The 26,919-nt window shown below is 34.4% G+C and overlaps 1 protein-coding gene across 6 annotated transcripts in view; it reads left to right on the top strand.

The window, feature by feature from the left end:
- Positions 1-26,919, top strand: part of LOC128214020 (inositol hexakisphosphate kinase 1-like) — a 31,661-nt gene that overhangs the window by 736 nt on the left and 4,006 nt on the right. The window contains exons 1-6 of one of the 6 annotated variants that reach the window (XM_052920219.1): positions 5,318-5,349; positions 6,753-6,876; positions 14,310-14,436; positions 22,928-23,177; positions 23,894-24,069; positions 26,492-26,667. In XM_052920219.1, the coding sequence (XP_052776179.1) occupies positions 5,330-5,349; positions 6,753-6,876; positions 14,310-14,436; positions 22,928-23,177; positions 23,894-24,069; positions 26,492-26,667 (873 nt within the window). In that variant the 5' untranslated portion in view covers positions 5,318-5,329. Of the gene's footprint in view, positions 1-5,317; positions 5,350-5,762; positions 5,816-6,312; positions 6,462-6,752; positions 6,877-14,309; positions 14,437-22,927; positions 23,178-23,893; positions 24,070-26,491; positions 26,668-26,919 lie in introns of those variants that run through there. The other 5 variants (XM_052920224.1, XM_052920223.1, XM_052920222.1 and 2 more) reach the window with 5 other exon arrangements.

Raw genomic sequence — 26,919 nt, 5'->3', positions numbered from 1 at the left:
AATTTGAAGCCTAAATGCTCAGTTCTTCAAAATAAGTTTGACAAACAACTTAAAATACAACTATAATATTAGCACACACAATGTAATGATTCCATGATTATTTTATATAAATATTTGTTTGGTAATTTATGGGAAACAAATGACTGAAAATTGGGAATTTAATTTTGTTGTTTTTAATTGGAAAGAAGCTGATTATGAGCCACTGTTAAAGAAGGTGGAAAATCCCTGCATGAATTCTTTTAGCCTTATTTTTGATAATAGTTCAAGCACCAGCAAATCAAAGAAGGGAACTTAACCTAAGTTGTAGGTCCGCAGGTGGACAACTGTGCTAAAGAGTTAGCCCAACATCAATGATATTTCCAACAGCAGCTTGCTAATGTGGTAGTCACTCATGATGATCAGCATCATGCTATTTTGATAAGGTCTCATCTGCCATGTAATGTCGGCATCTTTCTAATTTTATCAGTGATAGTCTGTTTTTTATCACCAGCATTTTTCTAATGTGATCAGTCGTAGTCATCATGCATCCTCAGCATCTTACTATTGTGATCAGTTGTCCTCAGTCATGCATCATCAGCATCTTACTAGGTTGCTATGGAGACTGTATATAAATCCTTGTTAAAATACTAGAATAACAAGTTAGAGGAACTATGGGTTTAGAAACAACAAATAACATTGTCTTACCTATGTTTTGGTCATTGTAGGCTGATGTTGGACAATTTTGACTAATCTGGTCTGACATGTTTAAAAAATGTGTATACATGTATTATGTTTGTTCGAATGTTTGAACCAAAGTTTTGCAAAAAAGTAAAAATTTATGAATTAGGCCCTGAAGGTTGTAATTTGTTGAAAAAATTTACTTGACAGGTAGTCATTAACACCAGGTTCAGCATACCATACTCAAATAATATTGTAATGAATAAAAGTGCATTCAAATGAAGTATGAAGAAATGTAAAATATTTATAAGTAGTACATAGAACAAGATATCAACTGGATAAAAAAGAAAAAAAAAACTTGTAGAATTCATATTTTAGAAAAGCAGTCTAGTTACAGTACACTGAAGGAATTAGACCTTTTTCACTCCAAGAGATAAGTCGATGTTTGCGGGTTTCCTCCGAGGGTGAACCCTTGCTGAAATCCCTCTGAGTTCCTCCCAGTGTATTGTTTACCGCGCACTTAAATATGATTTTATGACCCAGCAGAGGAACTCTGCTTCGATGAGATGCTATTGTTTAGATAAGCAAGAAATAATTCTTTATTGTTCTAAGTTATTCAGTTTTATCCTTACCGTATATATACATTGTTAGTCGCATAAGTTTCTTAGTGTTGTTTGTCTTTATGCTTGTGTAAACACCAATCAAATATTGTCTTGACTTGTTGATAATAAACATTCAATTGAATATTTGAAATATTGCCTCTGTTTTTATTGCATCGTAAAACAGCCATTTCATGTGAATCTGAACCATGTCCTAACCTTAAAATGTGATTTTCCGAAAATCTTTAGATAGTAACATAGCCTTTATTGGGTGTTATGCAGTTATCAATGTTTATACCATATCAAAATAAAATGCCTTTAATCAGTCATGATAATCAATCATTGTCAACAAGATATAAAATCATGATCTGAAATGTATGGGCAAATACCACTGCATTCTGCTTACTCCATGCAAAATGTAATAATTATAAGTTTATCAAATATTTTCTCAGAAGTGGATGTGAAAAATAAAGGGCAGAGGAAAAACCAGAACAGCAGTTTACAGTACATTTAGCAATCATAATCTATTGACATTTTTATTCAAACCACATATTGATTTTAACGGAGATTCTTATCAAGTTTTCGCAGTGTTTTTTGTGGAGTTAACCCCTCCGAAGAATGCCCTGATGGTAATTCTATGGTCAACTGATCAGCCTCCGAGGGCACAACATCCAAACTCTTGCAGAATGTGGACACTCGATAAATTCATTATTGTTGCCAGTGAAAGCGAAAATCAGCGTAGGGAAACAGGAAGTGTGTCTGACTTGTTGAGTTTACTGTATAATGCTTAAAAGATATTATATTCTCTTTTATTCCACTTTTCAGTGATTTAACATATGATATAAGTGACATGGCATACAATGTAGTTAATAATATAAATAATACATGTTCAAAAAGTACATTACTTATACATATTATATAGTTGTATGATTATTTACAGATGATTGGTTATAATGATTGAACCAACCTTTCAAATTTTGCATTCAATATGTACACCCATGCATACTGTATATTTACCCGTCATATTACTAAGAGCTTATCGAAAACGAAAAATAAGCATTTAGATCAAATACTTTATGTCATGTTTGAAACAATGAAATGTAATGTATATATGAATAAATGATATTTAGATTAACATCATGAAAGGAAATAGCTGTTGTACTTAAATAAACATTGTAAAAGTATTGCTTTCAAGTCATTGATTAATTGATTGCAGGTTAAAAAGTGAGAGAAGTTCAAGTATCATGCAGGATATGAAATTACCACCCATGGAAATTAGTTCTTATTACAAAATCAATGTGATGCACTCTGATAGGTAAAACCATGTTTATGGGGTCATATCTTGTAATTCTTGACTAAATTTTCCACCATCTGAAGAAGGTTGACCAACAACAGTGTGTGTATACCACATGATAAATTACGTCATATATGCTACGTCGGAAGGCAACATTTTGCTTAAAATGAAGACTTGAAACACAGATAACTTTTCTTTTACTACACTATTTTAAATGAAATAAAGAGCAGTGTATACCGATTAAAGAGCTCCGCCTTCTTTTTATTACCGGAGTTCAATTAGATGATAAGTTTCCTCAAACACTTCGACAAACCTGTTTCCAAAATAATGTTTTGACAGTGCTCTGTCAGACAGGCGTTTTTTGAAATGGTTTGTCAAAGTGTTTTAAGAAACTAAACTCTCAAACACGGGTAAAGACTGAAGATTGGGCCCCATAAAGAGCGTAGGCTGCGCTATGTTTCATTTAAAATGGTGAAGAAATAATGAAGCAATATTTTGCCTTCCGACGTAGCAGCTATGACGCAATTTATCACGTGGTATACACAAACTGAACCACATTCTGTACAATGGCTTTTACTGGAACAATGTACATGAAGTAAACTGCTCCTGCTCATACTTTTTGCATTGAACTGAAATGATATTTTCATATAGTCATTAGTGTTTACACTCATGTCACCGCCAACGTGATCGTCGAACAGATTCTGATTTAATCATCAGGAAAGCTTCTGACTAAAGCAACCACCAGATTTCTATTAGGACATGTATTTGTTTACCGTAATAAAGAAGGTTGTTTGCATTATTTTATTTTGCTTTACCTAACTATTAAATTGATATAAATTAGTATGCTGCTGAGTATTCATGGTTTAGTATTTTTATAGCTTAGAAGTGTTCTGTAAGGTAATCCAAGATCATGAATTGAAATTACTTTGGTCCCAGGCAAGAAGATATTTCTATGTTTGTTGAGTCTGCTGGTACAGCTTTTTCTGATGTTGTGTCTGTTTGTTTACAAAAACAACAGATACTAATGGTAGTTAGCTGTCAATTACTCACAATTTTAGCTATTTGAAGAATAAGGAGGGTTAACTACTCCTCCATGCATGGGCGTCTAGTTAAGGTTTTAGGACAACTTGGCATTATCACTTATTACTCCAATACCCTTCATTCAATTCACTTAGTACTACAAACAGTTCTTCAGGACCATCGCATAATGTGGTTACATAACTCCATATTATCCATAATACAAATTATGGCCCCCTGTTGACTTACAAACTTAATAAAAAAGTTTTGGGGCACATTGCGTCAGGTTTAAGTTTTAGGGCAAGTTCGGATTGTTACTTATAATTAACTTCTATATCTGTCATTCAATGGACTTAATACTTCACACAGTTATTGACAACTTTCTTACAATTAGGTTACATTACTCCATATTAACCCTTAATACAAATTCTGGCCCTTGATTGACTTTTTTTCCATTTTTTTTCTTGCTTCCGACAGGGAATTTTTTAATCAGGTTTTTACGAAGTGAAACCTGGTTATTAGAAGTATGTACGTCGTTGTTGTTATGTACATCGGTTGCTCAGACAGGCCAGTGTTAGGCGGCGTCAAACTCACCTATGGTATTGAAATGTGTTAGTTAGTTTGAGATATAGTGACCAAACTTGGTATATAGGAAGAGTTTAAGGATACCTTTCCTGGGATTGCATTTGGGGGCCCTAGAGTCAAGGCAACTGTTACTAAAATTAGGAAAATGGTTGGTGCTGAAAAACTTTAGTTAGGTTTTACATATTGCAACCGATCTTGGTATAAAGGAAGAGTTTATAGAACTTTTATGGGGTTGTGTTCAGGGCCCCGAGAGTCATAGTGGAGGTCAAGGTCACTGTTACTAAAAATAGAAAAATGGTTATTACTAAATAACTTCAGTTATGGTTGACATATTGTGCCAAATTTGGTTTATAGGAAGAGTTTATAGAGACCTTTCGTGGAATTTAGTTTGGGGCCCTTAGGGTCAAGGTCACTGTTTCAAAAAATAGAAAAACAGTTGGTACTGAATAACTTTAGTTAGGGTAGAAATATTGCAAACTTAATATATATGAAGAGTTTATGGATACCTTTCATGGCATTGCCCCTAGGGTCAAGGTCAATGTCACTGTTACTAAAAATATATAACTATTTGGTACTGAATAACTTTAATTAGAGTTGACATATTGATCTGACTTGTTATGTTCGAAGAGTTTACAGATGACTTCCATGAGATTGCATTTGGGCCCACTAAAGTCAAGGTCAAGGCCACTTATACTCAAAATAGAAAAAAAACAACAGTTGAAATTGAATCCCACATTGAAGGCTGAAGTTTATCTGTCAATCATTGAAAACATGTTTTTTAGTCGCATTGCGATGTTTCTTGTTTACTTTTGAAATTGACTTTATTTATAGCTTTTGACAGGCACATATTATAATTATCATTATTATTATAATTATTATTATTTTTATTATTAATATTATTATATTATATTATTGTATTCATTTTTTAGAGGTAGTGGCATAAAGACATAGTTGAACTTGTCGAATAAAAACTTAACTGCGTGTGATGATAATGCAATTGAACTATATGTTCTGGTTTTTGTCAGTTAGAAGGAACTATAATTTGTGTACAAATTTGGATTTGGTTTCCAAGTGTATTTCTTAGCTGTAGTAGTATGTCAGTAGAAAATATGCGTTAGAGTGTGGGTTTGGAGGTCTGGCAATTTATGGAGAACTATGGATAGTGCATGAGTTGTTAATGATGCGTGGGTTAAAAAGGTCAGAGTATAATATGGATTCACTTCTTGCCACTAGAATAATTGATCTTCTTTTAGATACTACTAATGCATAAATATTATGCAGTTTTTAAAGTGCTATCAGTATGACCCTTTGGGAATAAAAGTGGTGAGCTTAAAGTTAGCTTTAAATAACTTAATGCTTTTTTGAAGACTATCTGACTTTTTGGATTTGAATGAATGAACTGCCTTTATCATGTTCTATCTTGTACATGCATGTTTGTGAACAACACTGTCTACATGCCCCCTCCGCCCATAATCATGTCAACACCAGTCATGAAATGGTATATCTATAGTAACAGTTATGTCATAGTTGTGCATTATGACATCCACTTGAATAATTCATTATCACATTTCTCTATATACTGTTATAACATCAGAAAATTGTCATAATAAGTATTGTGATATCTTGGCTATTAGATTCTCTATATTTTTGCCGTTTGGGTCTTGTAAGTATTTCAATTCTTATGACTACTGTACTATATTATATGTCCTGAATGTATTTATTTTCTGAAAACAACATTGTGCATTTTCACTTATCAATATTTTATCCTACTTTCATCTTATTCTTTTGGAAAATGTGTTTAATGTGTCATTTTATTTAACACTGTAATTTGGTGATTTTTTGTTTGATTTATAATATATTTTATATCCTAATTTGTAATGGATAATCGTATTTAATTTACATAATTAATCTTAAATGTATAAGAGTTTCTTATGGGTTTGTTATTTATTTTCTTCATTACTTTTTCTTCTATTTATAAGAAATTGCTTCTTTTATATCAATCTTTCTTTTGTAAATAAATAATAAATGATTACTCATTTTGTTATTCAACTTGTTAACATCTTAGGTATTGTTATCCTCATTTGGTTTAATAAAATCTATTTTTAGATCTCTCTATTTGATTTGTCCTTAAAATTTTATGGTCTCATTTGCCCACGTCAAGTTTTGTTTGTCATCATGTTTTGTTTGTCGGTGAAGTCAGTTACTTGATATGTACTTCTAAAGCTTTAAATTAATTCATAATCGGAAAAAGTATACAGAAAGGTGGATGGTACAAAAAACAATTGCTAATGATTGAAGAAGTCTTACATGTTAGAAAAATTATTTTAATTTGGTATAAATCAATACCTTTTCAAAAATTCGGGAGTTATTGCTGGATTAATGTAGTTGTGAAAGTTATATGGCTTTATCAGTCAGTAATTCATCGGAAAGGATGAGTCAGTTTTAACAGGATTAAAGATGTTTACATTTTTGATCTATGAAGTGAACAGTATGTGGAAATCCAGATTTGGCTTGTTCTCACAACTGACTCTGCTATCTTGCCTATATAAAGGTTTTTGTAAAGTATCATTAGTTAATCCTATGTGACTGTTTATTTTCAGTTATGTGGATATAGAGACGGCCGGTACGTCATATCACGAGGACGCCAGAATGCCGGAGTACAGCAACGCACAAGACAACACTGTAGAATCAGAACCAGTCCAACTTCAGCCTTTTATTCATCAGGTAATAACATTATATATTCGGGTATAATTACAGTGATTTTTTTTGTGTGCAATTTACTGTAAGCCTTCTAAATGCTGTTTCCCTTGGAAAAACTGTCCATTTTTTCCAAAATTTTATAATTTTTTCCCCAATTTGATAAATGTCCAATACCTTCATGAATTGAAAGGCAATTAATTTTTTGAAATATAAACAAAATCTTGAAAATAGTTTCTCTTTTACAGCATAATGTATGCATACAAAAGTTATAACATGACATTGTATATTTGCCACTAAATTATTAGCTATTTTGGCCTGATTTTGTATTTTTCTCAAAGGCTACATTTTTTTCCCAATTTGCAAGGCACCGGCGGTAAAAATAATTCCAAAAAAAAATTCACTGAATTATATTAGGGTTTATATTTATTATTAGGGTGGGACCCTTTTATTGGTGGAAACTGGACACATTGAAAAAGGAAGTAGGTTTTACCTGTTATGTTTAATTAAGAATAATGATATGATAGAAAAAACATCAATCCAAAGCCATCCAATTTTAAAGTAAGACCATTAAATTTTCCTGTTAGAGAGTATTTTCTTTTTCATCTTTATTTCCAATCATCCTTTGTGCTGGGATATATACTTGCATATATTTCACTAAAAATAGGCAGTCAATGATGAACAAGCCTGAATTCTTACACTAATGCTTTGCATATTATTTTTTTTACCAGCCCTGCTGTATAAAATTCAGAATTTGAGGAAACCCACAAAACATTTTATTAGTGCATATACCTACTGCTAATTTCGACAACTGAATAAGATTATCCAAGTGCTGAGCTTGTCTTTGAATGTGAATGCTTTCTGTATATGCAGTTTGCATCTGTGCTACGAGTAGAAATCATATTCAATGTGTCCGCAAATGATAGTTTATATGCAGTCAGCAGATGCAGGTAAAGTGCATGGAATGTCAACCTATATTGTCATGCATTTCAATTTCAGTCAAAGAAAATAGAAATGCCTGCCAAGAGTTCATATCTCTTAGTTGTAGCTTATGAATGTCTTCAATATATTGAGTACATGTCACAAGCAACTGATACTGATAATCAAGGCAATAAGATAAAAAGTATATATATATTCTTTATTTCCTCCTATAAGAAGAGCATACATGTACATTATATGTAAATAGTGAGCAATAATTACAATCAAATATACTTAACTATATACAAATATATATACACATACTTAAATCGATTCTAAGATACAGGCTATATAAAATAAAGTCTATATTGCAAATAGATTATAAACAGTACTGCAGTTAATTAGAGTTACAAATCATGTACTCAATTAAATGTGTTTAGTAAGCATTCATCTTATACAGTGTTCGAAGTATATACTTGAAACAACATAGACGGACGTGATCATCTAAGTCAAAGACAACCAAACCATTGAACAACGAGATGACCTGATCTTCAGGTTCAAATGCACAAAACTGTGTGAATCGACAATTACCTAACACTTTTGCCAAATATAACCATAAACATGTGCGTATTTTTATATGACATTGGCAAAAAAGTATAACATGTAATGCAAATGATGAGTAGAACATATCCTATCATAGCGTCGCTCGAAGTGTTTGCACATTAAGTTATAGACTCTTGAGCAACACCCATTATATGACGGATTTAGCGAGCTGAAATGCCAAAAGTTGCATATGTCGTATGTGTTATGTACTTGACTAAATAGAACCAAGTCTTTGTCTGTTGATAAACGCTTCTTCCATTCGTCCTCTATCGTAGTTTGTATGGCGACTTTAACAGTTCGTTTCCACGCATTCACATTGGGGAAATGTCCGGATTGGATGTAAGTGTTTATAAGTTGTGTCAGGTTGTATTTGCCCAATATCGACAATATATCGGGTATGACGCCTGTTGCTTTCATCGGGAACATTTGGCAGGAAAGCAGTCTGTTAACGAATATTTGTTTGACTGTGTATTTTTCATCGAGGCGGCATACTTGGCCAAGCAGTAGTAATTTGCGCTTATCAATGAGATTCATAATGGGGTACACTTTTAATGTGCTGAATACTACATCCGTTCTGGCGTGTTTAGGAGCCGACTGTATCATCTTTATACATTGACGATGAAGTGTCTCTGTTAATAATTTTATAAAAACTTCTTCGTAGACGGATTCTTAAAATTTTCATATTTATAGAATGCTCTTGACATTCATATTCATATTTTGGAAATAAGATTTCCAAACTTTTACAAACAAAGTTTTAAGTTCTTCTTTCAAATTTTAGCGCCCTGCAAAAAAATTGTGTGTGTCCGTTTATAAAACTTGTATTCTCCCTGTCTGTCTTTTCGTCCATGAACATTTTCAGCTTGACTATTCCAGAAAAAGGAGGGCTATAATACTTGCCCCGGCATTAGGTCCAGTGAAAGTTTTAGAGAAAGTTGGCATTTTTACTTGTTATCATAAATACAAATTACGGCCCTTGATCGACTTTGTTTGGTTCAAGTTTTAGGGCAACCTGGGGTTTTAACTCAGATCTCAAATACCGTTCAATCAATGGACTTCATACTTCACACATTTGTTCATAGCCATCCCAAAATTAGGTTACATAACTCAATATTATCCTAAATACATATTATGGCCCCTTGTGTCCTGTCTTTTATCCAGCTCTTTTTTATTGTGTTTGACAAGCACATATAACATCATTAATGCTTTCATTTCTAAGACAAAGCTGCACTATATATAACTGTGGAGTGGCTGTCCTACAACAGCTCTTGTTTATTTATTTTGTTAATAACTTATTAGCCTTTCAAGATATCAAATTCATACTTTCTTAACTCACAGTATTAATACGCTCTTTTGTGACAAGTAATGTAACTAATGCGTAAACATTGTCACATTTATGGCTCTTTGTATACATAAAAATGATGACATATTATAGGGTTTTGTTTATACAGTACAATCAACTAGTGATGTTCCGATGATCGATTATAATCGAAAATCGATTGGTTGGGCCTGAAATCTGCAACAATCGATAGTATTTAGTTATCGATTATCAAAAAAATAAAATAAAAAAATATTAGTTAGTGATCAGATGTTATCTTTAAAAGAAAGAAATCGATTGAAAAAACATCAACATTGGTCGGAATATAGACTTTCAAGAAATAAAGTTACTCGATTAGTACGGCAAACCAAGAAAGATTATTACAATAAAGCTGTTAAAAACTGTAAAGATTCTAGGGTGTTATGGAAGAACCTCAGAGAGTTGAATGATAATAATAATGACACTACAAACAATAATAGTATAATATTACCACAATACCTTCATTCAAACGGAATAAATGTTGTTGGCGATGCACAAATATTAGACGTGTTCAATAAGCATTTTACTGACATATCCGATTGTATCAGTAAATCAGTGTTCGATGAAACACATTTTTCAAAACTTGGTACTAAATTAAATAGTTTGCTAAAGGGTCAGTACTTTGATATATCTTACATCACCCCATTAGAGGTAAAAATGTATATTGATAAGCTTAATACGGCGAAAGCTACAGGATTAGATGGAATAGGGCCTAATATCCTAAAACAATGTGGTGATTGTATTGTTATACCACTAACGTCCATTATAAATAATAGCATACGGCTAGGAATATTCCCAGACTCATTTAAAGAGGCTAAGGTTTTGCCTATATATAAATCTTCTGGTCGCAATGATCCAAATAATTATAGACCAATTTCTATCCTTCCAACACTGTCAAAGGTGTTTGAACGGCACATGGCAGATCAAATCAAAACATTTTTAAAAAATACGAATATCATACATGAATTTCAATCTGGGTTTCGAGAAAATCATTCTTGTCACACAGTGTTGATAAGAATAATTGATGATTGGATTGATGGAATTGACAATGGAAACTATGTAGGTGCTCTCTTCCTTGATTTACGAAAGGCTTTTGATCTAGTAGATCACCAAATACTTTTACATAAATTGAAATTATACAATTTCAGTGATAATACCGTTTAACTGATAACTTCGTATTTGAAAGATAGACACCAAATTGTAAAGTTTGGGAGTTTCCAATCTTCACGAAGATGTATAAGGTCTGGAGTTCCTCAAGGATCCATTCTTGGACCTATTCTTTTTCTTATATATATTAATGACATTACCTTTGAAATAGAAAATTCCTTGATTGGCTTATATGCTGATGATACTACACTATATGCAAAAAGTTCAAATACGCAGGAAATTGAACGTACGTTGCAAATAAATTTAGATATAATATCGGAGTGGTGCAAAATAAACAACATGGCAATACATCCATTGAAAACGAATTGCATGTTGCTGGGTTCAAATGCAAAGTTAAGAAATGCATGTGCACTCAAATTATTCATAGACAATATACTTATTGAAAATGTAACTTCGAAGAAATTGCTTGGAATTGTTATTGATTCATCATTGTCATGGAACCTGCAAGTTGACTTTGTCTGCAAGAAAGTAACTGCAAAGATAGCTCTTTTAAAAAGACTTTATTACTTTTTAACGGATCAAATGAGACATTTGTTTTATAAATCGTATATACTTCCTATGTTTGACTATTGTTGTAGTGTTTGGGGGAAAAGCAAGCAAACGCATACGAAACGAATAACCATGCTTCAAAAAAGAGCTGCTAAAATTATTCTCTTTAAGCCTATTAGAACGCCATCGCATGAATTATTTAAACAATTAGAATGGCTTCAATTTGAATACCGTTGCAAATATCAAACGGCTGTTATGGTATATAAATCTATTAACAATCTTACACCGAGTTATATAAGAGACATTATAAAGTTATCAAACAATACAAGATATGGATTACGATCTTCTACGCGACAAGACATTGCCCACATTCGACATAAAACTCAATACAAGAAACACTCGTTTGCATGCTACAGCGGGACAGTTTGGAACTCTTTACGAGAACGAATACATAAATCGAAGACGGAAAATACATTTAAAGCCTGCTGCAAGAAGTTCTTTTTACATCATCAATTGCAAAAACTGTTGTAAGAATTGTACGCATAATTCCATGACTATTGTTTTTACATTATATATATCTCGATTAAGGTGTTAAATACATGTGTGACTGTCCTACTTACTCAGTTAATAAATTTTAATGATACGATTTGTTAACCTTTAGGTACAAATTGATGTATTGTTCGGCATTGATCTTATAAGTAATGTATTATATTCATGTTTCTTTATGTTTTCGTATAACATTTACCCTTTTGAAATAACATAAATTTATGCTTGCGTTTTCATTCTAAGCATTTATGTGTGTGTGCGTGTGTATGTTCTTTCAGAAGGCCACATTGTAAATAAGTCGTGTGTTATGTTTGTTTATAATATGATGCCTATGTCTTAATGTGTTACCTTCTTTAAATAAAGTTATTATTATTATTATTATTATTATTTAACAAAATGGCTGATGAAAGCCACAATGAGCAAGAAAATGAACTATTTTTTATACAACACTTAATAACTTCAATCATAGACATAAGGTATATGCATATAATGATTAAGAGTTTAATACTGTACATGAATAAAACTACAACTCAGGTACTATCTAGTATTTTAAAAACCGATTGTACTATCGATAATCGGTTACTTGAGTGGAACCGATCATCGATAGTAAAATTGCAACCGATTCCCAACACTACAATCAACAAGTAGTCACCCTGGTGTGAGACCCACTTTTTGTTTCCCTTTATTGTTTTTTTGCTATCGCCGCCAACACAGTGACCTTGTCGACTGTCTGCCTTCTATTGAATTTGGATTTTAGGGCCTTGCAGGGTTATGAGAAGACCGAAGAATAAGAGTGAGCCACTCTTAGAGGGGTCAGCTCCGCGAAATGCCGCAGAAAATATTCTAAAACCTTTTAAAACATTACCTTTTGCATTCATAAAGTTAGCTTATTACAAGAAAACATTCGTATTTGCCTTGTTGACAATGTTTGGTTATATCATGACTGAATAATGGCATTTATTTTTACATAGCATAAACATTGATAAATAAATGTTATTATTTTAAGATTTTCCAAAAACCAGTGAGTGATTTCAGCAGGGGAAACGGTATTAAAGAATCACATAATAATCTGGTTTACCCCTCAGAGTAATAAAAAATCTGTGTGACTTATTTAATTCATGCCTATAAAATATTGTCTTATTTATGGCCCTTTGTATACTTAGAAATTATTAACTGCCTTTAAATTGCACCCCTATCAAATATGCTATAATTTGAGACCTTATTACTCCTGTGATGGCTCTAGTACCTTTCAAAATCCCCTTAGCATGTGTGTATACATTTTTGAATGCTCTAGGATTCAATATGCCAAATCTTGAAAATCTGATGATTATTTTCGGAGTGTTGGAGGTTTTGGGGTATGCGGCAACTAACATAAAATTTGTAAATAATTACAAAACTCATCCATTTGATGATTACAATGAAACTATCAACTTGGCCGTATGTGCCAATCTTCTTTGGATAAAAGTTGTGTGTGTTCTGATTGACAATGGAAAATTTCCTACACCCAAGCCATAATGTAGCAGGTGCACTAATGTAACTGAGGTTAAAGTTTAAGTTTAAAATCTTACAAAATAAGGGGAGTTATTTTTTACGGTATCAAAAGAATGCTTTATGGCAATGCCGCAAAGACTTATTAACAATAGAAGACAATAAAAAAAATGCAGTTTCTTGATAAGGAACTAACACAATTTAAGTGTTAAGAAGGATGTTTATAGAACAATGGAGTTTGGAATGGTTATGAGAGATTTTCAAGAGCTTCCCCAACAATTTTTTCAATTTTTTTTTTTATTTTCCCAGCTCTCGCATATTTATATATTCAAAATAAATTAACATACCCATGCACTATATTGACTTATCAAAATAAACTTCAACAGAAAAATAAAATGACTTCAATATGATGCGGCTTTGGATACTGCAACCTTCTAAACCCAAAGCCAAGGCTTAACTACGAGGCCATCAGAGCTGTGCTATAATCCCAATACAGGCTATTACTTTTTTGTTTTACCAACACTACAGCATCAGTTACATTGCTTTTTATTAAAAACGAAAGCTTAGCGTGCAATAATCGATGTCACCCCGTCTATTCTATCTTGCCTGGCATATACATGTATGCATAAGTTTGCATTAGTTTAATGATGGTACTGTTTGTAATATGTTGTAGTGTTAAATTGAGTTTTGGGCAGTATTAAGCATTAAAACAGCAACTCTGTTCCCCTGCTGTCGCAGTAAATACAATAAATTAAGCATTAAACTATTTTATGAGAATCAATGTAACAAGATTCCAATACAGAACAGTCAAATATTAAGCGTTGAATTAAAAGTTGTTGTAGTATGGGCATGTATATTTGTCAAACATGATACTAATCATATGTGTTCGTTTCAGGTTGGGGGACACAGTTGTGTTCTACGTTTCAACGAGACCACATTATGTAAACCCCTTATTGCAAGGGAACTCGTGTTCTACGAGTCCCTGCCAGCCGAACTCAAAGAATTCATCCCCGATTTTAGAGGTAAACTCTATTACTCTTTAATAAGTATTTTTAACTTGCCTGTTTTTTCTAAGAAAAGAACATGCTGAATTCTCATAGCCTTGATGTTGTTTCCTGGCAGAAATAAAGACAATTTTAACCCTGGCCATAATTGAAATCCTGTTCAAGATATCCATGACACATTTTATTGTCTGATAATACAATTATCTTATACAAAAATGTGATTTTGATAATCAAAACTGATTATCATTGGCGTTGTAGACTTGAAAAAATTGCAAAGGAAATTTGTTAATCAGTTACATTTTTAATACTTAATCTGAAAAGACTAAAATCCTTTTGTCTATTGGCATTGAAAGCAGACAGCCTTCATGTAAAGAGAAAAAAAAACAATCATCCTGGTTACAGAGTACTCAGACATGATACTTCACATTGGCTTTGATGTAACTGGGCTAAGAAATGGCATGTTGTAGAAATGATTTATAGTACAGGAAACATGACTTGTATTGTTTTGTGGATATCCACCAGTGAAAGACACTGTATAAATCTCATGGTTCCAGGTATCAGTTAGTCATGTGATCTGCACTGTAACGGCTAGAGACCACTAAATTATGTTTTCGCGTATACAGAGAAATTTTGAGATTTTTTTTTTGTTTTGTTTTTTCAGAATTTTCTGTTTTTTTCCTTTTTAATAAATAAATCTACTTTCCATGCGAAAACTCATCTTCCAAGCATAGTTAAGGATGTCTTATGATGTGTTAAAGTATTGTTAGCAATGATTATTTTGCTTCATATTTCTGTTTTCTAGAAGTAAAGAGGACATCTTCACTAAAAATCTTGAAAATTAATGGAGCAATTTGTTTTTATAAATTGTTTGAAATTATAAATTGTTCGAAATAATTTTTTTATAGCATTTTCATGAACATCAATATCTTTGTCATTTAAAATGAAACAAATTATTATTTAGTAGCATTATTATAGTAATTTTTTTTATAAAGTATAAATGCACAAAAGTAGTTCATGATGTTGAAATATTTTGAAACCCACTGCTCTAGATCAGAGCCATTGACCATGAGTGTTGTACGCATAGCATCACCGCTCTGGTGTACATGAATGGGAAACTCCTGCATAATTGGCAAATATATCTGGGACCTCCTGCATGTTTGCAAACTTTACATTGACCTTTTAATGATTGGTTTCTTAATTTGGGACCTTATTATTGGCAACTAAACCTCGGACGCCCTGCAATATCAGCAACTTAATCTAGAACATGCTTTACCAAAAGATTATTGTTCTATAACTGAGCATCTACAACGACAACTTTGTACCATTCAGCCCAACTAGTTTTCTGTCGGAGTGTATGTAGAAATCAGGGGCGTAGCTTGGCAAATATCAATGTGTAGGCCCCGTTGTTCTAGGGGGGTTCAGGGCATGCCCCCCCCCCCTGTAAAAAAATTGAAATCCTTAACGCCGCAACTGTATTTTGGGGCATTTTTGAGGCATATTTTGAAGTTAAATAAATTTTATAATTTTGCAGTTTTTGCCAAGCTGAAAAGAATATTCCATACAGCAGTTCAAATTTTCAACAAAAAATAAATTAACGCTAATTGAAAAACTCTCCGTTCTGTATTCAGAATATATTTATTACATAAAACGACCACGTCAATAAAAGTAATCAGACTAAGAAACCGGAACTACAATGTACGTAGAAATCATACAAATCCAACACTTTTTGTAGCATAGGCCGGCTACACTTGCTTCAGAAAAAGTTTAGCTTCCTGCACTTCCTTGAAGCAAATGTTATATATAACATTATAATAGCGACGTCCATGTCCTTGTAAATATGAATAGAATGCTATACAGTGCTCCAGCCAGGATTTGAAAAGGGCAGGGTGGAGTTTTGAAAAGGGCAAGCTACATGAGTCTTGTAGGGGCAATTGGGAGAGGGGTCCACCCCTGTCACAAGTTTTTTTTGTTGTTGTTGTTTTTTTTTTTGGGGGGGGGGTCTCCCCCTATAATTTGTTTTGTTTTCATACTGTACTCAATTAAAATCATTTTCCATGATTTCCAGACTTGAACAAAAGCTGTGTTTTTTTCTCAAAATTTAGAAGGGTGTATTTGAATATCAAATGTCTGTGGTAGTATGATTGTACTTGTCTGGAATCTTTTTTAGTGCAATGTCACATATTTCTCAAAAAAAAACATGTAAAATAAAGAAAAAAACAAAGACAGTTAAACATTTGAAGCAATCAAATAAATAAATACACAAACAAAACAAATATGTAGGGGACGAAACTTAGTTTGGTATGATCTGGATTGGGTACGAATGTTACATTCAGCCTGGCTGTTATTTAATTGTCTTTGGTAAAATAATGTTTAATATGCTAATGTTTTAGAATAAAATGACAATAAAAATCACTGCCCTTGCTTAAAAAAACACTTATAAAACATAGAATATTGATAAATTAACTCCGAAATTTGTTCTGACAAAATGGCGGTTTCGGCGATTTTTGATATGATCGTAGACATGATAGGTAAAAGCTACATAAAGCATCACTATATATTTGTGGGAAACAAAGAAATTGTCATCATGAATATTTTACAAGTAAGCTTTCAAAACATTTACTGAAAAAGTGACGTATTTGATTGTGTTAGCGCCACCTTTGTTATGTTTAATTCGGCAGTGACCGTCTGCCTCAAATCAACAATGTTTAAATGGCGAGTCTCGTCTGTACAATATAATTAACAATTATTTTAAAAGATTTAATTGTGCTTGACAACTTTTTTCACCATCCCTTCGCATTTTCTATCGCATTTTACGAACTTTCATCATTGAATGAACGAATTCTCAATGTATATTCTGATTGGCTGACATTCAATAGCTCCGCCTCCTGCCGATGTTTCCTATTTGGCTCTTCTTAATTATTGGATTAAAAGATGACCGATTATAAATACACAGGTCGTCTGCTCACTGAACATATACACAATTACCTGTCATTTGACTTGGACAAGGCACATTGGAAGATGAAAGGGCAGTGCGGCATATTTTAAGCAGTCAATGTGGGCATGGTGACACCTAGCGGGAACACTGAATTGTCATAAGTATTACGTAATTTGTCTCAATTATAACAGCGGATTAAGGGCTGCCAATCTTTTGCAATGATTTCAATAGTAAAAAGGGCACTAACAGGATAACTGGTGCTATTAGAGCATTTGTGAAAAGGGCACTACTCAAAAAAAAGGCAGGGCGGTCAGAAAAGGGGCACGGGCGCTGCGCCATTGAAAAACGGGCTAGCTGGAGCACTGCTATAAATACACGGGTACAAATCTTTGCTCGTCTTTCGGAGCGTATCTTGGAGCCGAGGCGGTCAACACTTGGCGATATACAGGTACCACCTCGCAACTTCGTTACCAAAAGCTTCAAATGCATACTGGAGATCTGGACCATATGCGGCATATATGGTAGGAATCATTTCATCTTGTAGACCTGGCAATCGGTTTGGCAGAAGATACTGTGTCGCGAAGCGGTGTTCATTGCTTAAAATGCGAGTCTCCATTTCCTGTATCAAATGGTCGAGGACTACATTGAACAGTGTTATTCTCCAATAGTCGGCAACTGTATCCACATCCTGGGTAGCGCGGTGATTTTGCCTACCAGCTCCTCTCGGTCTCGTTACCACACTACTTCGAACCAGCTCTATCAAATTCCGCGGCAACATTTGTAGCTTTTTCATAGAGTGTGCCCCACACATCTGGGTCGTTTCGCTCATTGTTCACTAGCTGGATGATGACCTTAGCCTCACCAATTGCATGCAATATATCGTTATCTGCTTTTTATACGTCCGAAGGGTCGTATTATGTTATGGCCTCCATCGTCTGTCCGTCTGTCTGTCCGTCCGTTAGCAATTCCGTGTCCGGGCCATAACTTGGTAACAAATAAAGCGATTTTCAAATAACTTTATACAAATCATCACTACATTAAAAGGATGTGTCGCGCGCAATTTCCAGGTCCATACCTCAAAGACTAGAATCACCATGGGGGTGCGTTAGCAAATCCGTGTCCGGGCAACAACTTGGTCACTAATAAAGTCATTTTCAAATAACTTTATACAAAGCATCATTACATATAAAGGATGTGTCGCGCGCAATTTCCAGGTCCATACCTCAAACACTAATATCACCATGGGGGGGGGGACGTTAGCAATTCCATGTCCAGGCCATAACTGGGTTACTACTAAAGCAATTTTCAAATAACTTTATACAAATCATCTCTACATTAAAAGGATTTGTCAAGCATGCTTTCCAGGTCCATACCTCAAAGGCTAATTTCACTGGGGGGCGTTAGCAATTCCGTTAAAGTTTCAATATTGGAAGTTTAAGCCTTTGTTGTGAACACTTCACACCTAGTAAGCAGTATACTAGCATAACCTAAATGTTTATTAAAGACCTTAAGCCGAATGTTCTTCGGGCGTATAATGCTCCGTTTCGCGGTGCTCTTGTTGCTGGTTTGTTTATGCAACCTTGGAACTAAGCACATGTTCAACCACTATCAATGCTAAAATGAAGCCAAAGCAAAGTATCCCTGCCAGATACTGCCCTGCTTTGTCATCTCCGCCTTCATTTAGTGTTTCAAGCGCATGGACTACAACGGGAAATGCGTTCTTGAACATCGCCAGTGCATCGGCGGGACTCGACCACCTTGTTTCGCACAAAATACACAGTTTCGTTCGCTTCTCCATTTGTTCGAACACAAAGAATGTTGGAGCTGTGGACCAACGCTGTGAACCAACGCGAGATTCAGGTAATGGGCGTTGCAGTGTACGCATGCGGTGATCGTTCACAAACAAGAGCCTGAACTCCTCGACATTTCCCCGACATGTTTGATGCCCCATCTTAGCACTGCGCTCAAACTTTTAAGACATCAAGGTCGGCTTCCTGTAGAAATGACATAATATTGGAACAAAGTTCAATTCCTTTGACAGAGGCATACTGAACGAAGCCCAAATTTCCTCTCTTACTGTCAACAAATCTGACACAGAGCGACAACTATTCTTTAGTTGATTAGTCAGAAGCTTCATCTACAATTATTGCAAAGTAAGGACAGTTCCGACAGTCGCTAAGAATCCTTTCCTTGACCTGTTCAGTGCAAATGCCAAGTCAAAGAGTTTGTTTTGGCTGTCAGGGAAAGTGTACTTGGCATATGTTGTGCTCTAGCTATGTGCTCTGACAGAATTTCATTGTGTGCAAATGCAGTAAGTATTGAGTAGAAATTACTAGTTTCCTCTGTATGCCCTTGTAGTGGTATATTTTGCTTTGCACAGAAACTATTATTTCAGTCGTTCTATGCAAGACATGTCTGTTGTTCTCCACTGTTGTCCTAGCGGAGTCCGACAGTTTCTTGCTAATAGACTCATTTTTTTAAAACTGTATATCTTGATAACTTTTAGCTCGAGCGGAAGCATTAATATGGCACGTTTCATTTTCATGACGTTTAACCAACGATGACAAGTTCTTGCATACCGGACGTGCATTTCTTGCATACCGGACGTGTGTTTCCGGTCATGTGACCAGTGATGGAAAAACCATCTGACATACCCCATATATAAAAAATATTTTATGCCATTTCAATAAAGCGCAAACAAATATATGTGTGAAAGATGTTTAATTAAAATTGAAAATAAATAAGCGTATAAAAACCCTATTTTTAGTAATTCAAAAATTACTGCGCTCTATGACGTCAGTAAACAACGTCGCACGCGCTTTTTGGTGTAATTGTACATAAGTTCGCTTACAACGTCATTTTTTCCACAAATTAATAAATTTTAATATGCAAGAAAAAATATCAATCATGTATTTCCGGTCCGGATCGAAAAATTCGACCCTTGGGCACGCTGCTAGGCCGGTAACTCGGCAAGCCTCATTACCGGCTTACGTACGTGCCCTCGGGTCGGATTTTTCAATCCGTACCGGAAACACATGATAGATACTTATATTCCGGTCTTGTGACCAGTGCTGGAAAAACCCATCTTACATCCCCCATGTAAGATGAGTCACGCGCAACAACGCGCCACTTTTGATTTTTTTTATTGTATGGTTTATGAAAAGTATATTATGCCATTTCAATCAAGCGCAAAATATATATAAGTATGCAAGACTTTTAATTAAAATTGAAACTAAATAATCGTTAAAACGCGAGGAACTATTTGACATCAATAGTAATTTAAAGTTACTGCGCTTGATGACGTCAGTAAACAACGTCGCAAGCGCTTTTTGGTGAACTGAACAAAAGTGCGTTTTCTGCATCAATTTTTCCACATTTTTTTTTTTAATTTTAGATATGCAAGAAAAAATATATATCATGTTTATCTGGTCCGGATAAAAAAAATCCGACCCTCGGGCACGCTGCGTGGCCGGTAATTCGGTAAGCCTCGTTACAGGCTTACGCGCGTGCCCACGGGTCGGATTTTTCTATTAGTACCAGAAACACATGATAGATACTTATAATATTATGAGTGTTCAAGGTCAGACGCATTAAATTTAAAATTATGGCACAGAAATGCAGTAGGCATACCGGAATGATCGAAATGGGTAGGACAGACAAGACGACCAGGTTTCAGTCAGAAAACGTCGCTTCGTTTTGTCATCAGTGGCACAGAAGCTAGAACCGCCAATAATCGGATATGGAGGGTCCTGGTCGACCATGTCAAGCAGTTACAATTTTAATGTTAATTCCTTGGTTGCTTGGAAGTTTCATTACCACAGTACTTCGAACAAGCTCTGAAAACCTTTGATTAATATTTTTTTTAAATAGTGTAACTATTTAAATACGGATTTATTTTCATATTCGATGGGTTCGCTACAGATCGACACTATACCCCTTACCCCCTCACCATTCAATTTTTAATGCATTTTTGAATTATTTTTTTTTTTTCATTCTCAAAAATGTGTAGGCACGTGCCTACAGTGCCTAAAGGAAGCTACGCCCCTGGAAATGTGGCAGGGAATTGGTTGTTTTGCATTTCTGTTATAATAAAACAGATGAAATTGGCAAGCTATATGATAATAACATTGTAATACATATTGGGGCTAACTGTATGACCAAGATAGCATGTTATGACTTATTTACAGTACTGGTGTTCCTATATTTGTTCCTGTTATCATTCCCACATGGCATGTTACAGATATTACTGCATATTTACTATATCTCCCTGAGACATGGACGTGTGTATTCATGTGTTGTTATGCAATTTGAGGGGTGAAAGTGAAAAGGTTCTATCTTCTTCTTAATTTAATGTCACTTAGAAGCTTTTAGCATTGTATTTATACAGGAAAGGTTTATAATAGAACAGAGTCCAGCTTTTGAACCTGACCCCAAAGTCTTAATGTAAACAAATGAACATGACTGTGTGGAAATGAAACCTAGTTTACGCTGTATTCTATTTGGGAAAGTGGATGTTTCCGTTTTGTGAAGACTTAGCAACTGCAGTCATTATGCTTAAAATCTTATCGTGTTTCATATTTGAGCATGAAGTGGCTTATTGATTGTACACTGCATATAATTATGGACTTCCTTATTTACAATATGTTTTTAACTATTTCTGAGTATACTAAGTTAAACCCTTTGCATAAAAATAATTTGTTACTTACAGCCTTTAATTAATATAAAGTATGTGTTGATTAGTTGTCATATCAGCTTAATAAAAAACAGAATTGGTACAGCAGCACATGTATATGTATATTGGCTGATCACAATGTTTTGTTCAGTTAATCATAGAACAGTACGTAGTTTATTACAGTTGGAGAAAATTACTGACACAGAACTATTTCTAATACCGTTTGTTCCTTCATTTGTGTAATATGTCTGCACTCTGCAACATTAATGATCGTTTCATAATAAATTATAAGAGCTGCCAGTGTAGAGTTGACAGTATTGTTGTTTATTGCAGCATATGATAATCTGTTATTTATGAAATGAACAAAGCTGCATGGATATAAAGCAGACATTATGCCTTCAGGGAGACAGCTTTGTTCTTTGACAATTAATTATCATTTAATTAAAGATTCCAGACTGTTCCATTATATATGAAGTACTGCATTTCAAATAATAAAATGGTAACAGATATCAGTCAAATATATGGGATGGGTGTTATTTAGACAATTTTTATAATCTATAAATAATTTAAAAACAATTAGAGAATACTAATAATTTGTTCTCTGGTTTTGTGCTGAGTCATCCATTAGTCTTTAAAAATCCTTACTTACTGTCTCTCTCAAAATAGTCCTGCAGGCCCAGTATTCAATATTGATCTTATCCTTATTCTTAGACATGCCTCAGTGATTCCATTCAGCCTATTGGTCAGCTAGATATGCAGGCAAATCAAAACACTTAGTTTCTGAGCTTGAATTTAAGTTCAATTTCCGTTCCTTATTGAATACGGCCCTTATTCAACAGCTATCAGAAATTAGTGTAAATGTGATAAAACATGTACTGTATGTGTTGTTGTTTTCTGGGCAGGCATTGTGGAGGTGGAGTTACAGGAAGATGACGATGGGCAGATAACCCTGATGGGCTATCCACTCCACGGGGATAATTCAGTGAGCCCGTTGGGTAGGCAGCGGGCAGGCAAGAGGCTCCAGAGGTCCTCACCCAAGCCGTATGAGCGGGGTACATCGCCTAACTCCAGCGGAAGTGAGACTGAGACCTCACAGAGCCCTGAGTTACACTCCAAGAATAAACACCCCAGACGCAGTGATAATGCATACAGGTATATTGCAATTGTGGCTGGTTTTTGTATGCTGCTTTATCTGTTTGGTTTTGTTTGAGTGTTTATTATAAAAGAATCAAGTTTTGCTGCTATTTACAGTTACTGTATTTATTTTTTGTATCTAAATTTAGATTTTGCAACTAGCAATAAACTTTGACTTGTATTAGCTCATCCATTCTGATTATTGTGAGAGCCTTGGTGTTGTCAGCATTGTCATTGCTGTTGTGGAAAAATATTTATCTTCGCCATAACTCGAAAACAGTACAAGGTATTCAATTGAACCTTGGTAAACATATTGCCAGGGGGATGGCCATGGTTACAATTGACTGTTGCATAAACATATTTGAGAGTTAATCTGTCAATACAAATAATAATATCATAATACAAACAACTTTCTTACATTCAAGGTCACACCTGATAGAATAACAAAATGTTCAAGGACACTGACATTGTCTATAAAATACGGCAGGACATGAACTTCTCTTTTTCACACCTGCTAGAATAACAAAATGTTCAAGGGCCCTGACATTGTCTATAAAATATGGCAAGCCATAAACTTATTTTTATGTTGAACAAATCTTTTTGTTGTTATCAGATCTGAGATGAAATTGATTTCAATTTCATTTTACAAATGTATTTCTTGTTTATGATGTTTTGAATGTGTGACCAAATTATATTGTATTATACCTTTACTGAGCCCACCTGCGTCATTGCAGTGTTCGCCTGTTACGTAGCGGGAGTATCGAGGTGAGCACGGAGTTGGACACGTTGTTCAACTCCCCGGACCACAAGTCTGGCCAGAAGTCCGCCGGCCTCAATCCGTGGAGCCTTAAGTGTCACAAACGAGAGGTGGCCAAGATGAGGAAATATAACGAGGACTCAAACTTGAAGAGTATGTAGACTTATGAGATATAACTAGATATAACTAGCTGTACCTTTAAAGTTTATGTACAAGTTGAATTGTATGGTTCTGATCTGAGTGATGATTGCCTTCAGGGATGGTAAAATTCAGGATTCATCCTGATTGGAATTGATTCAGACTTTTTTTGGCATTTATACTCTTGAAATGGATATAAACGGCTTTTAATCAATTTTAACAGGATTCTGTTGATCTGTCAATCCCTCATACTCTAACTGAATGTTCAGCATTGGGACTATCTGTTATCATCCTTGTTGTCTTTGCTCTTGTTGTTGGACAAGTGTATTTCATTACATGTCAAATTTCTGCTCCAAGTGGTCTCCTAGTTGCAAGTTAAAACGCGGGCAATTACTTTGTCACCAAGGCTAGACAGTGCATTAGTCCAGTTGCAGGAAAACGCTATATTTCCTGAACAACAACTACATTAGTGATGGAAAAAGCTGCATTTAAATGACATAATGCTGATCTTTTCCAATATATTGAGGAAACTGAGCAATGTTCAATATTGTTGTTTGACATTATCTGTAACTGTAGCTTTAAATGTCAATGAGTGTTTTCAGGGTTTGAAGAGCTGGTCTTGATGTGATGCATTGTGAATATAGGTTTATGTATTTGACCTTCACCATACAGTTTACTCATAAAAGATAAATGTGCTATGACAGTTCTAAGAAAGAATTTCTCCTTATGAAAAAGTATCATGTCATAAGGAATTCTATGGGATTTTTATAAAAATTATGCCCTTTCATATAACAGGGTGTATTATATTTTCACCTGCAGGCTACGGGCAGCCGTCCATCGGCAAATATTCACTAACATCTAGAGTCTTAGTAAAGACTAAAAGTGCAAATAATTTAATATCTTGTTCAATAAGAATCAGCAAAGTCTTGATGATTAAAACTGCTGAATGACTGAATAATTAGTTTAACCTTTGATTTGTAATATTTATCAAAAAGAATGATATTGATGATGTTTTGTTTAGTTTACAAATTCACATTTTTGAGTCTGAGTCTGAAGACAGAATTGAATATGTACAAGGGACTTATTTATAAATACATTTCAATGTTTACATTTTTAGCTCGACTATTCAAAGAATAGGTGGGCTATACTACTCGCCCCAGCGTCGGCTTCAGCGTCCGGTTAAAGTTTTGGGGCAAGTTGGGATTTTTACTTAGAAGTCCAATACCCTACAAACAATTGACTTAATACTTCACGCAGTTGTTCAGGGCCATCACATGATGAGGTTAGATAACTCTATATTATTCTTTACACAGATTATGGCCCCTGATTGACTATGGAACTTAGGTTAAAGTTTTAGGGCAAGTTGGAATATTTATTAATAACTTCTATATCCTTTGTTCAATTGACTTAATACTTCACGCAGTTGCTCAGGACCATCACACAATGAGGTTACGTAACTCCACATTATCCTAAATACAAGTTATGGCCCCTGATTGACTTAGGTTAAAGTTTTAGGGCAGGTTCAAGTTTTAGGGCAAGTTGGGATTTTCACTTAAAACTCCTATACCATTCATTCAATTGACTTAATACTTCACACAGATGTTCAGAGCCATCACATAATGAGGTTAGATAACTCCATATTATTCTTTACACAGATTATGGCCCCTGATTGACTATGGAACTTAGGTTAAAGTTTTAGGGAAGGTTGGGATATTGTTTAATAACTTCTATACCCTTCATTCAATTGACTTAATACTTCACACAATTGTTCAGGACCATCACCCAATGAGGTTACATAACTCCATATCCTTAATACAAGTTATGGCCCCTGCTTGACTTAGGTCAAAGTTTTGGGCAAGTAAAAGTTAAGGGCAAGTTGGGATTTTAATAAAAAAAAAATCTATACCGTTCATTAAATGCACTTTTAAAAATTACTTTATACTAAATTACTAATTATTTACGACCATCTTACAACAATAAACATAACTCCATTTTAAGCTTAAATACAAATTATGGCCCTTGATTTTTTTTGATTTTTTTATTTTTTATGTTTTTTTAATTTCCTTTGAAAGGCATATTTGTATATTCTTAACCACATTTTCATAATGGAAAATCAAGTTATTTGAATGCCTTGCGTCATTGTTTGGGCGGGCTGGTGGGAGGGCAGCATCAAAGTCACCTTATGTATCGAATAATTTGAGTCAGGTTTGACATAAAGAGACCAAACTTGGTATTATTTTATACGTTATTGTATTCTAAGTCAAAGCGGCGTAGTCGAGCGCGCTGTCTTACGACGGCTCTTGTTCTATCAGGAAATAACAGTTTTCTAGCAGAGGAGACACCCCTACATGACCCAACCCATTATCACCAATGTCACTTCAAATGTTCATGGGGGAAATATTGCTTATAATATAATATGTTTTTAATTTGCACCTAGAGTACATCCTGTTGGAGAATGTAGCAGCCAAGTTCCGTTTCCCGTGCATCCTGGACCTGAAGATGGGCACGAGGCAGCATGGAGACGACGCTCCCGAGGCAAAGAAACTCAGCCAAACACGCAAATGTGAGAGCACTACGTCCAGTCATGTGGGCCTCAGACTTATTGGCATGCAGGTGAGAGGAATAGGGAGAATGGTTACTGATTATAAAAGCTACAACCAAATTAAAAATTGAATAAAATCCAATTGACAAATTAAGAAACCTTCTTACCTCTAATGATTTGGATAATTTAGAGATCACATGTCTATGAAATGCTCACTATTTCAGATGTATACATAGTCCTTTTGTTTAAATCTGATAAGCATTCAAAATATCGTTTTAAATCTTAGGTTAATGTCTTGAATTTTTCCTATGAGAAAGTATCAA

Source organism: Mya arenaria, chromosome 13, assembly GCF_026914265.1.
Source record: "Mya arenaria isolate MELC-2E11 chromosome 13, ASM2691426v1".
In the NCBI taxonomy this organism is placed as follows: domain Eukaryota; kingdom Metazoa; phylum Mollusca; class Bivalvia; order Myida; family Myidae; genus Mya; species Mya arenaria.
The sequence above is the reverse complement of the archived record's forward strand: the minus strand, read 5'-3'. Positions and strand labels throughout refer to the sequence as shown.